General features: G+C 37.2%; 1 protein-coding gene across 1 annotated transcript; it reads left to right on the top strand.

The window, feature by feature from the left end:
* Positions 1–373: 373 nt before the first annotated feature.
* Positions 374–12,791, top strand: abhd17aa (abhydrolase domain containing 17A, depalmitoylase a). Its single transcript, XM_084119740.1, has 5 exons — positions 374–560; positions 1,551–1,986; positions 3,233–3,427; positions 3,541–3,720; positions 8,367–12,791. Exons 2-5 carry the CDS (start codon positions 1,574–1,576, stop codon positions 8,584–8,586), a joined length of 1,008 nt encoding a protein of 335 aa, XP_083975866.1. The 5' UTR covers positions 374–560; positions 1,551–1,573; the 3' UTR covers positions 8,587–12,791.
* The last annotated feature ends 1,103 nt before the right edge of the window (positions 12,792–13,894 follow it).

The raw sequence follows: 13,894 nt of genomic DNA, 5'->3' as shown, positions 1-13,894 counted from the left end.
TCTGGAGAAAAAAGGCTCATCCACTTCCAAACATTGTCCATTAGCATTGAATGAGCCCAAAATCTAATACAAATTTTTAATAAACAAGTTTATTTGTGAGTAAAAGATCACATTTATAGTAAAATTAATATTGGGCAATATTACCTTTTTTTTCTTCTTTTTTTCTTTTTTTTACCAGTAAAGTAAATATTTTTAAAATAAATATTTAATAATTAAGTAATTCATTATATTATTTATATTTATAATTATTAGGAGTTGAATTATTCTCATAATTGTAATATTTTTTATGGGTTTGTCTTGGAAGTAAACTCTATTTTACATAGTAAACTTTTCCGGTTAAAGGGCTTTTATTGTGAAATGCGGCATATCCGGCGCTGCCTTCGTTTTTTGCCCGACAGATGACAACACCAGTGTTAGAGCTAATGCCGGGCTGATTCCTGCCATAATCAGCAAGATGTTTGTCATCCTACTGCCTATTTCCAATCAATACGGATCAAACTGTTAGCGTTTACTGTATCTCTAGGTAGCCAAAGCCCATTTTGTATTACAATACCTTTTTGGTAAGTGATGTCTTTGATTTATTTGGCCAGAAATCCAGCTAGTGCTAACTGCCTAGATATCAATTCATATTGGCTGGATTATTTTTCGAAAGTGGATTATTTATGGTCATATCAAGAATAAAGTAATGCACTTTTCTAAATAATTTAGATACATGTGGTGTGCAGTTTGAAAAATGCATTTGTGCAATGGATACCTTTTTGTGTATTGTGCAAATGGTGTGTTGTGTATATTTTGTATCTTATTTTATATTTATTGTATTTTATATTTTATCATACAGTGATGCAATACAATTCCCCATGGGATCTATCTATCTATCTATCTAAATTTATATTTTATATTTTAATACTATTTTATTTTTATTTCAATGTACATCATTTTCGCTTGTATAGTGATCACCAGTCGATTTTTTTTTTGCGTATAATTTTAATCTAATGTTTTTTTTTGTTACAAATTATATTTTAATATTATTTCATTAATATTATATTAATATTAAGTGGAAAGTCAAAGAAATACACACATTTCACAATTTCTTAGTAGTTGATGTATTATAAACTTGTTAAATATATATATATATATATATATGTATATGCACGCACACACACACACACAATAATTCAGTTATTTGACTTAGCTGTCAGTAAGCTTTTACATAAAATTGTAATATTCATTCAGCCACTGCACGCATAGATTGTTTTTCTGAATTAAGGCGGTGAGCTCTGATCTGTGATTTAGTTTTGTGATAATATGGGCTCTCCTGACATCAGCCTTGCTGTAGTGATGAACCCGAATACATTTTTAATATCGGTGCCCCATTAAAATGTCTCTAAAGGTTAATCACACAATGACCAAATCTACATTTCTCTTTTCACCAAATGTCAACCCTCCTTAACATTAATTGACATTCTCACTTGGCTGGAAATCTTTGTTGGCATTGGCTTATATGAATGATATTTTGAAATATGATAATTAAACCGTGCAATCTTTCACAGGTCTCTAATTTGAGCAGAAGAAAATGAACGGGTTATCCATCAGCGAGTTGTGCGGACTCTTCTGTTGTCCGCCCTGTCCGAGCCGGATTGCAGCGAAGCTGGCCTTCCTGCCCCCGGAGCCCACATACACTCTTGTGCCAGACCTGGAGTCCACCTCACCTGTGACCTCTAACCTTGGAGCCTCAGGTTTGCGCTCTCGTGTGGGCGGAGGTGCCGGAGGTGGAGGAGCAGGAGGAGGAGGAGCAGTAGCAGGAGCAGTAGCAGGAGGAGGTTCTGGTGACCGGAGTGGTGAAGGCCGATGGAAGCTGCACCTCTCAGAGCGAGCAGAGTTCCAGTATTCCCAGAGGGAGCTAGACGGAACCGAGGTCTTCCTTACACACTCCAGCCGTGGAAACAGAGTGGGATGTATGTACATCCGCTGTGCCCCATCCGCAAGGTGAGGAAGGAGCAGCTTAAAGTCGCCATGAAACGGAGGTTGCAATAGTGTTTTCTTCGCAATTGCGACGTATATCTGAGTGAAACGGCTTGATTTTATCCATGCAGAAATTGATTGGATGGTTGTGGTTTGCTATTGCTGTGATCTCATGTGAGTGACAGGTTGTCCCGCCCTTGCGCCAGTACACATGTCAGGAAAGAGAAGAGATGTCACTGCAAGAGGGGAGGGGGGAGGGGGGAAGAGTTATTTTGATTAAAGATTGAGGACATATGAATTTGAAGAAGAAAAAAAACAAAACAATGATGTGGACAGATAAATAATTTATAATAAATGCAGCAATATTCTATTATAAAAAAAATAGTATTTTCTATTTGATTTCATGGTGACTTTTTTTCTAAAATTTATTTTAATGTAGAAAGCATTCTTTAGTTGCTGTCTTGGTAGTCCTCTTGTATATCCAGACTGTATGAACAAAAACTGGTTCTATGCATTGGTTGTTGAGTGTATTGAGTTGAGTTAATACATATTGATTAAACATGACGAGGTCATTAAAACAATGAAACATGCACAGATGAATTATAATACAGCTCAGGAAAAAATGTGTAGACCACTGCAAAATTTGTAGTTTCTCTGGATTTACTATTTATATGTATGTGTTTGAGTAAAATTAACATTTTTGTTATATTATATAAACTAATGACAAATTCTTCCAAATTTTAAATAGAAATATTGTCTTTTAGTGCATTTATTTGCAGACAATTACAACTGGTCAAAAAAATGCCTCGAGTGATGCAAATAAAACACGTTTATATACATTTTTAAACAACACGGTTCTAATGTTTTAACTTAGGAAGACTTCAGAAATCAATATTTGGTGGAATAACCCTGATTTCCAAATCACAGCTTTCATGTGTCTTGGCATGTTCTCTACCAGTCTTTCACATTGCTGTTGGGTGACTTTATGGCACAAAAATTCAAGGCGCTTGGCTTTATTTGATGGCTTGCGACCTTGTGTCCATCCTCTTGATCACATTCCAGAGTTTTTCAGTGGGGTTCAGGGCTGGAGATTGGGCTGGCCATGAACAGGGATCTGGTGGTCCTCCATCCAAACCTTGATTGGCCTGGCTGTGTGGCATGGAGCATTGTCCTGTGGGGAAAACCAATCCTTTGAGTAGGGAACAGAGCAGAAGGAAGCAAGTTTTCTTACAGGATAATCACGCCAATCCCTCTGTTTTGCGCACTATAGGTACACTGTGCTCTTTTCTCATGGTAACGCCGTGGATCTCGGTCAGATGAGCAGCTTCTACATCGGTCTGGGCACTCGTATAAACTGCAACATCTTCTCTTATGACTACTCTGGTTATGGCGTCAGCACAGGGAAACCCTCTGAGAAGAATCTGTATGCAGACATAGACGCTGCGTGGCATGCTTTGCGCTCAAGGTATGTCAGAATCCTGAGACTAGAAAGCATGCTACTGTACTGGTACAATATGGAAATTCAGGTCTGTTTTAATTGCATTTCGTGTTTGTGAAATCTCTTCTGTGCTGCCTCAGGTATGGCATCAGCCCTGAGAATATAATCCTTTACGGGCAGAGCATTGGCACCGTGCCCACCGTGGACCTGGCGTCCCGTTATGAGTGTGCTGCCGTGGTTCTTCACTCACCCCTCACCTCAGGGATGAGGGTGGCCTTCCCTGACACCAAGAAGACGTACTGCTTTGACGCCTTCCCAAAGTCAGTGAACACTGAACCTTTTTCTAAGCATGACAAAGATGTGCTTAACTCTGTCGTTCACAATATTTTTAAAGGGTTCCTAATTATGCTTTTTTACGTTTAAGTTTCATTAGTGTGTACATGGCCATAGCCAGCTATGAGGTCATCGAGGTCCGGACCTTGGTACATTTTTTTCATATTCAAAAATAAAATTACCTTTTAGACCCCAAAAACAACATCAAGACTTTGAAAAAGCACATAATAGGTCCCCTTTAAAGCAATAGGCCCTCAAGGTTATGCATTAATACGGAACTTAATTGATGTGCAGGTGTGATGCATTGATGTTATAGGTGTGGTTTATATCATTTATTTCTTCAAAAAGAAGTCTTCAAACATGTCTCATGACCCAATAAGATTTAAGAACTGTAAGTCTCCATTTATGCAAGGAATGTACCTGTGATTGTCCTGCTGCTAGTGTGAACGGTGTACTTTGACGTCACCGCTTATAGAGAGGGAAAAATCACAGTCCCTTTCACTTTTAACTTTAGCAGTGGTAAAACACCACTATAATACGAAAAAACATATTTAGTCAAAATTTTCAATGACCATCAATGTAGAAATTAGCTTTTTGACTGCAAAATAGTGCAGTGATGGCATATACTAGCTTTTTTATTCTGGTCTGATAAATAACAGCATTTTATAACCTCTTTACTAACTAAAGGGATAGTTCAACCAAAGATGATGGTTCTGTCATCATTTATTCATGCCCATTTTGTTTTATACCTCTGACTTATATTCTGAGGAATACATTACCGTTCAGAAATTTGGGGCCAGTAAGACTTTTAGAAATGGATACTTTTATTCTGAAAGGATGCATCGATCAAAAGTGACAGTAAAGACATTTATAATGTTACAATAGATTTCTGTTTCAAATAAATGATGTTCTTTTGAACATTCTATTCATCAAAGAATCCTAAAAAAAAAAATATATATATATATTTATATACAGTGCAATGCATAAGTGAATACACCCATGCTAAAGTTGACTAAAAAGAGGAATAAAAAATCATATTTTGGAAATTGAAATAATGCCTTAATTTAAAAAATTAGGAAAAATCCAACCTTTAAGGACACCAATTTTCTTTGTGAATGAATAATGTATCGTAAATAAATAAATGTTCTTCCTTAAAATACATGGTGCATAAGTGAGTACACCCCTATGTTAAATTCCCATAGAGGCAGGCAGATTTTTATTTTTAAGTATTTTTTTATTTATTTTTTTTAGGATACTATGCATCCTGATAAAGTTCCCTTGGCCTTTGGAATTAAAATAGCCCCACATCATCACATAGCCTTCACCATACCTAGAGATTGGCATGATTTTATTTCAGTTAGCCTAAAAGCTAGTTTGATTTGCATTGAGAGATGATCTTATGGAAAGTACCCCATGCCAATCTCTAGGTATGGTGAATGCTATGTGATGATGTGGGGCTATTTTAATTCCAAAGGCCAAGGGAACTTTATCAGGATGCATAGTATCCTACTTTTTTTTTTTTAAAAATACTTAAAAATAAAAATCTGCCTGCCTCTATGGGAATTTAACATAGGGGTGTACTCACTTATGCACCATGTATTTTAAGGAAGAACATTTATTTATTTACGATACATTATTCATTCACAAAGAAAATTGGTGTCCTTAAAGGTTGGATTTTTCCTAATTTTTTAAATTAAGGCATTAAGTTCAATTTCCAAAATATGATTTTTTATTCCTCTTTTTAGTCAACTTTAGCATGGGTGTATTCACTTATGCATTGCACTGTATATATATATATATATATATATATATATATATATATATATATATATATATATATATATATATATATATATATATATATATATATATGAATCAGCACAACTGTTTTTAACATTGATAATAATGAGAAATGTTTCTTGAGCAGCGAATCAGCATATTTGAATGATTTCTGAAGGATCATGTGACTCTAAAGACTGGAGTAATGATGCTGAAAATTCAGCTTTGCATCACAGGAATAAAATATAGCTGCAAGCAGCCATTACCGGGGCCAAGCAGAATAAGACGACAAGACATGCCAACATGTCTGAAAGTGTCAGACCAACTGCAACAATGAGCAATTAAAGAGGATTTTAGGCAAAATGCCTGAAAAATCATAGAAACAATAATTAAAAATATGATTTAATGGATTATCACTTTCGACCAATAGGTGGCACAGTTACAAAACTGATGTGATGTGGTCAGAGTGAAGTGACAATGACACATACAAAGTTTGGTGTCAATATGTCAAGGCATTGCAGAGATAAAGCCTGAATAGTGCTATTAGCATCATGCCTCAACTTTGCTGCTGCGCTATACGAAAACGGTTTCGTCTATCGACACGAAATCCATAACTTTTAGTCGGCACGGTCTGGAGATGATACGATTCGATTTTGGTGAAAATCGGACAAACGGTCTAGGAGGAGTTCGAAAAAGTAGGTTTTGACTGAAAATCAAGATGGCGGACAGGAAGTTCGGCCAAATAAGGAAAACTTGGTATCTATGTTCTCGGCTTGACCCAAGGAATCTATTAAGATCAGTGGCATTTCAATAGCCAGATTTATTCAAAAGTTATTAGCCTTCCTGGAAATTTTGTTATAACTTTTGACCACTAGGTGTTTCTAAATATTTTAAGTACCTTCAGGGGATGGTGCTGAAGGCACATTCTGAGTTTCGTAATATTACACCAATGCATTTGTTTAGTATAGCATTTTATTTCACAAAACTGTATTGAAGTCAATGGGAATTTCATGTTTTGTTCTATTATAGCGCCACCAAGAGGCTCAGTCCCACCATTTTTTTTATGTGTCCTCAGAGTGATCCCATACATATGTGTATCAATTTTGGTGAAAATATCTCTATTCGCTTCGGAGTTATAGACATTTATATAAAAAAACAAGTAAAAAATTACTGACACATGACTTTGATTGGATTTTACTACCTCTTACTATCAATATTTTTGCATTTGGGCATTGGCGTGTAGCTATCGACCTATGTTTCCAAACTTCTGACGGTGGTTTCGTCTCGATCGGACAAGCGGTTTCGAAGATATTGCCAAATGTTTTTTAAGCGCTAAATCACAACGCTACACAAACCGTAAGGCAAAACCTAGCATGTTTGGTATCGTAGGACTCGGCAAGGTTTCAGGAGTCTAATTAGATGAGTCTCGTGAAAATAAGTCGACCACACCCAAAGTTATAAGCATTTGGAAAAAAAAATTCACCACTAGGTGGTGCTGTTTCGAAACTTCTCAGACTCCTTCAGGACATTGTGCTGATGACCCATACCAAGTTTCGTAACAATCCGTTCATGCATTCTTAAAATACAGCATTTTAGCACAAAATTCAAAATGGCCGACAGTCAAAATGGCCGATATGGTAAAATTGGATATCAGTCGACTCGGCATGTCGCCCTGAATCTAACAAGAATTGTATGATTTTTGGACAAACTGTTCAGAAGTTATAAGCAAAAATAACAATTTTTCATATCTCTGGACCAGTAGGTGGCGCTGTGCCGAAACGCAGCATGTAACCTCAGGTCATGCTTGTGATGACATGTACCAAGTTTGGTCTGAATCCGATAAAGCGTTGCGGAGATACAGCCTTACGTCTGTTTTTGCAGGCGCTACGTAAAATTTGTTCGAGCGTTTATCGAAAACGGTTTGACGAATCAATTTTGAATTTAACTTTTGGTCAGCCCTGCCTGAAGATGATCTGGTAAAATTTTCGTGAAAATCGGAGCAACGGCCTAGGAGGAGTTCGAAAAAGTAGGTTTTTCTGAAAATTCAAACTGGCGGAAAAATTTCCATGACGGAAAATGACGTATAGGATGCAATCGAATAGTCTTGAGCCAAGGAATCAGAGGAAAAAATAATTTTGTTGATAGGCCTTGTACTTCAAAAGTTATTAGCATAAACATGAGTGAAACTTTGGACAGTTGGTGGCGCTAGAGGGATTGGTTTTAAGACACCAAATTTGCTATGGTGACTTTTCAGAATGTCCTCTATCAGTGTGCCTAATTTCATAACTTTCCCGCAAGCGGTTCTATGGGCTGCCATAGACTCCCAGAGCGGAAGAAGAAGCGGAAGAATAATAATAATAAGAACGGGAACAGATACAATAGGTGCCTCCGCACCTTCGGTGCTTGGTGCTAAAATACAAAACAGTTATTTTAAATTGTAATAATATTTCATAATATTAGTGATTTTGCTGTATTTTTTCATGAAATGAATGCAGCCAACAAAATAATAATCTTACAGATCCCAAACTTTTTAACAGTAGAGTACAAAAGAGCAAATTCTGATAAATCTGTTCCGTCTGTTCCGAACACAAAGCTGTCATAAGATTTCAGAATACGTAGAACTTTTATAGTTATTTTGTGTCCTTGAAGGATGAAAGCTCCAATCCCTTTAAAGTGTAATTGCATTGTAAAAAAGACCAGTACGTTCTTCCAAATGTCCTTTTAAGTTCCACAGGAAATATAAGCCATACTGATGTGGAACATCATTAGGGAGAGTGAATGGTGGCAGAATTTTCATCTCTGGGTGGACACTTATTTTAATGGCTCTTTGTTGTGTCTGATTCTGCTCTCTCAGCATCGAGAAGGTGTCTAAAATCACATCTCCAGTGCTGATCATCCATGGGACGGAGGATGAAGTGATTGATTTCTCTCATGGTCTGGCCCTGTTTGAGCGCTGCCCGAAGGCCGTGGAGCCGCTGTGGGTGGAAGGAGCCGGTCACAACGACATCGAGCTCTACAGCCAGTACCTGGAACGCCTGCGCCGGTTCATCAGCCAGGAAGTGGCTGCGCAGTAAACGCACCCTTCAAAACATCAAGACATGCAGATCTTTCAGGCCTGGACACTTAATCGTGCTCACATCCATAAATGGTCGACGTGGAAAGCAAACAGACAGAATTCAGTTCTGGAGGGTTTGTTTTTCTATAAACTGCAGTCTCTTTCGTTCCATCAGCCTGGAGCTGAGTTTTCTACTGAGAAGACATCTCGACTTCACACTGAAAAGATCAGAATGTGTGAGTGTCGGTCTCAGGAAGGACCTCAGGACATCTGAGGCACTCGCTCACAGTTGATTTGGCTTGTGAATTGTTTTTTTGTTTTTTTGTGACCATGACAAATTATATGTCATTTGAACAGAGCTAATATCTAATATCTCTTTATGAAGCTCTTATCTTGTGGGTGTTTATGTACTTTCCCTTTTATTAGGTCTCGTGGGTAAGCAGATGACCAGTCTGTTTTAAAAACAGCATTACCACCTTTTCAGACAAGAACTCTCTGCTGGACAGATTCTGTGTGTGTGTGTGTGTGTGTGTGTGTGTGTGTGTGTGTGTATACTTGTAAAACTATCTTCGTGAGGACTGATTTGAGATTTTAGACCATCAGAGTGAGGACAAAGAGAGTAAAGTGAGAACATTTAGGCCGGTCCTCACTTTCTGAGACTCCTTTAAAAGGCCTGTTTTAGGGTCAAGACTTTGTTTTAGGGATAAGGTTATAATTAGGTTAAGGGTTCGGGTTAGGCACTTGTGATGTTGTGATGGGAAGGGTAAGGAACTAGAGAGTGCATTGTGTTAATGAATGACCTCACAAAGATAGATGTACAAGAATATGCGTGTGTTCTTTGTTCAACCTTTTGAAGACCATCTGCTGTGTGTGTGAATGTGTTTTTATTGAATCCTCGGGCCATTAAGATTAATATTGGTCGATCGGATCACAAGTGGATGGCGTTAAATACAGGTGTAAACGGGGACTAAAATGTTTTCAGCTTGTCCATTTTCGACAACTTCCGGAGGTAGTCGAAAACACATTTGACCGGATTGCTCTTAGTGCAGACGCCCATGTGATCGAATGCATTCGAACAGCCACAAAAGACCGCCGTCTCTCAGCTTACTGACTTGATGCGTCAGTTTTGTTTGAAGATGAAAAACATACCAAGCTCAATGTTCTCTCACCATTCCTGATTTCTAACACACACTCGTGATCTCGTGGCTGTCGGAGATCTTAAAAAAACATACATAGACACTCCCCTCGAAGAAATCAGGACAGAAGTGGTTGAAAGTGGACAAAAGATACGGATTAAAACACCAGGTGTAATCAGGAATGCGTCTCCCTCGTCTGATCCGATCGTCCAAAACTCTTCTTAATACCAGGTGTAAACAGGGTGAACTCATCTTCATTAGGCATCTAGAGATACACTACCAGTCAAAAGTTTGGACACACTGAGTTGAGTTTGTTTCTCATGATTCTCTAAAGGCTCCTGCTTCAATGCTTTAAATTAGTTTTGTTGACAAAATATAAACTGTTCCTACAGTACATTTGAATTTCTTTACAAAACTAAAATCTTAATTAATGTTCTTTTTTAATGCATGTGACCAGATATGTCCAGCATACACGTGGACTCCTCCAATACTGTTTACAAACCGTCCCAGGATGCTCCTCGTGAACATGGTTAATGAATGTCCAGAGTCCAGAGCTGGAATCTAGACAAAGAAGCATAGTTCATAGTTACATAGTTTCAATGACTTTGCTATTATTCTAAAATGCAAAATAGTCATAATATAAATAAGTGGCTCTGTCCAGTCCTTTAACTAGTGTAGGTCTCTACAGGTTTTATTTTCTCCAATTCTTTTTTGTTTCTTTTGACATCTGTCCACTTGCTTCCCTAGCATTATAAAAAGGAGTACCAACACTGTTTTTAAGGTGCTGCTTCTATCAGACAAAAGTAAAGTGAACATGTTGAGGAAGATTGAAACTCTTTCCTGCTCCAAATGGTATGATTTTGTGATGCATCGTGATGTATTGAATCACGGCAATATAACTATCGCCGTGAAGCAGTTGGCTTTCCCAGCCCCAAAAATAGGGACTGAATTTGTAAATATTTCAGTTTGTGATCCTTTTTTTCCACTTTGTCCCCACACACTGAATTGTGGAAGGTCAATAGATGTAATGAGCACCTGAGAACGACAGGAAACCTCACTCCATCCCCAAAAGATCACGCTACACCTGTCCTCACATTGATTTCTCCTCTTAGCTTGTGCACGTTGATGTAATGGTGCATAAATGAACTCCGACTTAAACGCCCAAGTCAACCCCAGTCTGATGTGTGACTGACAGTTTTCTGAGCCGTTTCAGAATGGGGTCGTGACCTCCATCCACCGCTGACCTCTTGTCCATGTTTGTCTGCGAGAAGAAGAACTGTGACAGGTTTTTTTAATATTACCGCATGCTAGGTCATTGAATCACGTTTTTTGCTATTTCTTATCGCATAATGGTTTGTATATTGAGCTATTTAAGCGTTCACTTCTCGTAAAACAGCCTCGCTGTTATAGACATGCTCTTAAGTGTTCAGTGGATATTTAACATGAACTTCCAGATCTATTTTTATAAGGTTGATATGTCTTTGCTATAATATAAACAAACCTTTCACTGTTTAAGAGACGTTTTTAAAAGGGATAGGTGTGTCTTTTTAGCCTGGACATGTTTTTTCACTTAAAGGGATAGTTCACTCAAATGAAAATCTGTATGACATTTTTTTTCTTCTGTGTACCATGAAAGGATAATTTTTGAATATTAGAAGCCCCATACAATGAAGCATATAGTGACCAAGGGCTGTCATGCTCAGAAAAGATGATGAATTAGTGAATAAACATTTAAAGGTATAGCCACCAAAAATGAAAGTGCTGTCATCATTTACTCATCCTCTTTTCGTTCCAAACCTGTACTATTTCAGAACGCAAAAGAAGATATTTTTAAGAGAGTTGGTAACTGATCAGTTTTGGTTCCCATTAGCGTCCATTGTATTTATTCTCCAAACAATTGAAGTCAATGGAAAAAGAAACCTGTTTGGTTACCAACATTCTTCAAAATATCTTTTTACGTTCCACAGAAGAAAGTAAGTCATACAAGTTTGGAATGAAATGAGGGTGAGTAAATAATGACACAATTTTCATGTTTAAGTGGACTATCCCTTAAAAATGTTTGTGTTTCTCATACAAAGCAAATGTACAGCTTATGTTTATAATACTTTAATAGTGTTTTTTTTGTCCTTTTAGGGTCTTGAAAGCATCTGGTTGCTATATGATTTCACTTTTTCAAAAAACAGCTCAGAAATTCTTCAACGGTAGAAGTCGGACGGGTTTTGAACACTATGAGGGAGAGTAAATGATGAGCTTTAATTTTTTTGAGTGAACTATTCCTTTAAAGGGGCATTGCGTGCTCTTTAACATCTTGTTTGCTATGCATCACCTAAGGGCAGTGCTTGTTTTTTAACCTGATGTCTGTATCTCATATTTGTCACCAAGATGCTGCCGGATTTATATTGGTCTTAAAAACCACAGACTGCAGGAAAAATAATTTTGCTTGTTGACATCTGTCATAATGAGCATAGCAAACTTTGTTTTAAAGCAGGTGGTGTGCCAATTTCAGTATGCATGTAATAGATAAGATATAAATTGAAATGAAAATGGACTAATTATAGTGTGCAAATTTCAGTGTATATTATGACTTTCCGAGATTAAATAGTCCACATTAGCATAATATATGAAAAGAATGGTAGGATGTTTTTTCAGTTGTTTTTTAGAGCTCTAAGGTAAAAGGGTTAGTATTCACATCTCTGAACAACCGAGCAATAACGTCGAACCTTTGACTGTGAGAGCTGGACGGAGTCGATTTACTCATCCAGACCCACACGAAACTTCACATAATGATCATTTGAAGTGACACAGCACAACCTTATCTGATAACTCTAAAATACTGTATGCCGACTCACAATTTTGTAAGCTAATTTGCTGTATTTCTAGTTACGCTGAGTCACATATCTGTATCGAGATCTGCAAGAAAATAACTGTATGTTTCCAGGTACACGTCTGTATAATGAGGTTATGGTATGTCCCCCTATGATGTAAGATGCATTGTGTGTGTTGGGTAATGTTTTCTTTAACTTTTTTTTTTTTTAGCTGGAAGATGTGATGTACTGTGGTTGAGTAATAAAGGAAAGCTGTAAAGTTACAGTGGTATTTTTACATTTTCATAGGTTGGTAGATTAGTGGTTGAATGATATGGGTTTTTTCAGCGACTAGAGAGCAAGAGGCTTGTTTAGTTGCAACACTTCTGTTCGCTGATGATGATCTTAAATATCGGCTGATTTATTGAACTAGTTGAAAACATTGATTTACTTAACTATTGTGATCCATCCCCATCCCCATCCCCATCCCCATTTACGTTTTTGAAATCTATTTTATCCCAGAATCAATATTAATTCATATTGCTTTATTTTAGTCCTTGCTTATAGACAAGCATAGGAAAGTACCTCTTTTATTTCAGCAGAGGGAGGGCTCTTCATTTTTGGGTGAACTACTGTCTCCCTTTAAAAATCACTACATATCGTATCGGCGAATCACTAACAGGTATGACAGTAGTTGGTTTGAAAATACTATAGTATTTCCAGTAACTGACAACTATTTCAAATTTTAGTATCACTGAGATACTATTATAGCTTTTACTAATATTTTGAATCAGTTTTTATTTTTATTTTTTATTTTTAGTGATTTTGTTGTTTTTGTCTTTTTTTTTATTATTATGTCTATATAGTTTTTATTATTTTTTCCCTTTTTTTCTGAAAGGATCAGACAGCACCAAAACACACTTAGCCAATCAGCAGTAAGGGGCGTATACATACATTAGGGGGGAGGTGCCTGTTTTGCATAGCGTGTTTGTGAATTTGGGGGCGGAGCTATCGAGAGAGGGGTTTGATCCTTTTGGGTAGGGGCGTGTTTGTTTTGGTGATTTCAAATATCAACTGTTTCTCAGAAATCGCTTACTCCACCTTCAGTGTTTTTGTGCCAAGTAAAGTGACTGCCAATTTCAATTTTTTTTATGATATCATCAGCATAAGGTTCTCGACTTTGCTAGCATGTAAGTAGGCTAACTCACGCTTGTAGCTTGTAGACAATCTACAGTTTTAAAGTAACTCCTCCAGACCTATAAACACACTGATGTTGATAATGTGAGTGCATTGACAGACAGGTCAATCGAACATATGCAAAAGGCCTCAAAAGCAAAACAAGTGATTTCCACAAAGCTAGTAGCTTGTACATGATTGCTTGTTCCTT

This window comes from Abramis brama, assembly GCF_963993115.1.
Source record: "Abramis brama genome assembly, chromosome: 7".
NCBI classification, from domain to species: Eukaryota; Metazoa; Chordata; class Actinopteri; order Cypriniformes; family Leuciscidae; genus Abramis; species Abramis brama.
This window is presented reverse-complemented; position numbering and strand designations above follow the sequence as displayed.

Bases quoted from the DNA above. Each gene is read 5' to 3' on its own strand.
- abhd17aa (XM_084119740.1), top strand. From the start codon at position 1,574: ATGAACGGGTTATCCATCAGCGAGTTGTGCGGACTCTTCTGTTGTCCG. The intron at 1,987-3,232 runs GTGAGGAAGGAG...TGCGCACTATAG, and splicing joins CGCTGTGCCCCATCCGCAAG to GTACACTGTGCTCTTTTCTC. The intron at 3,428-3,540 runs GTATGTCAGAAT...GTGCTGCCTCAG, and splicing joins TGGCATGCTTTGCGCTCAAG to GTATGGCATCAGCCCTGAGA.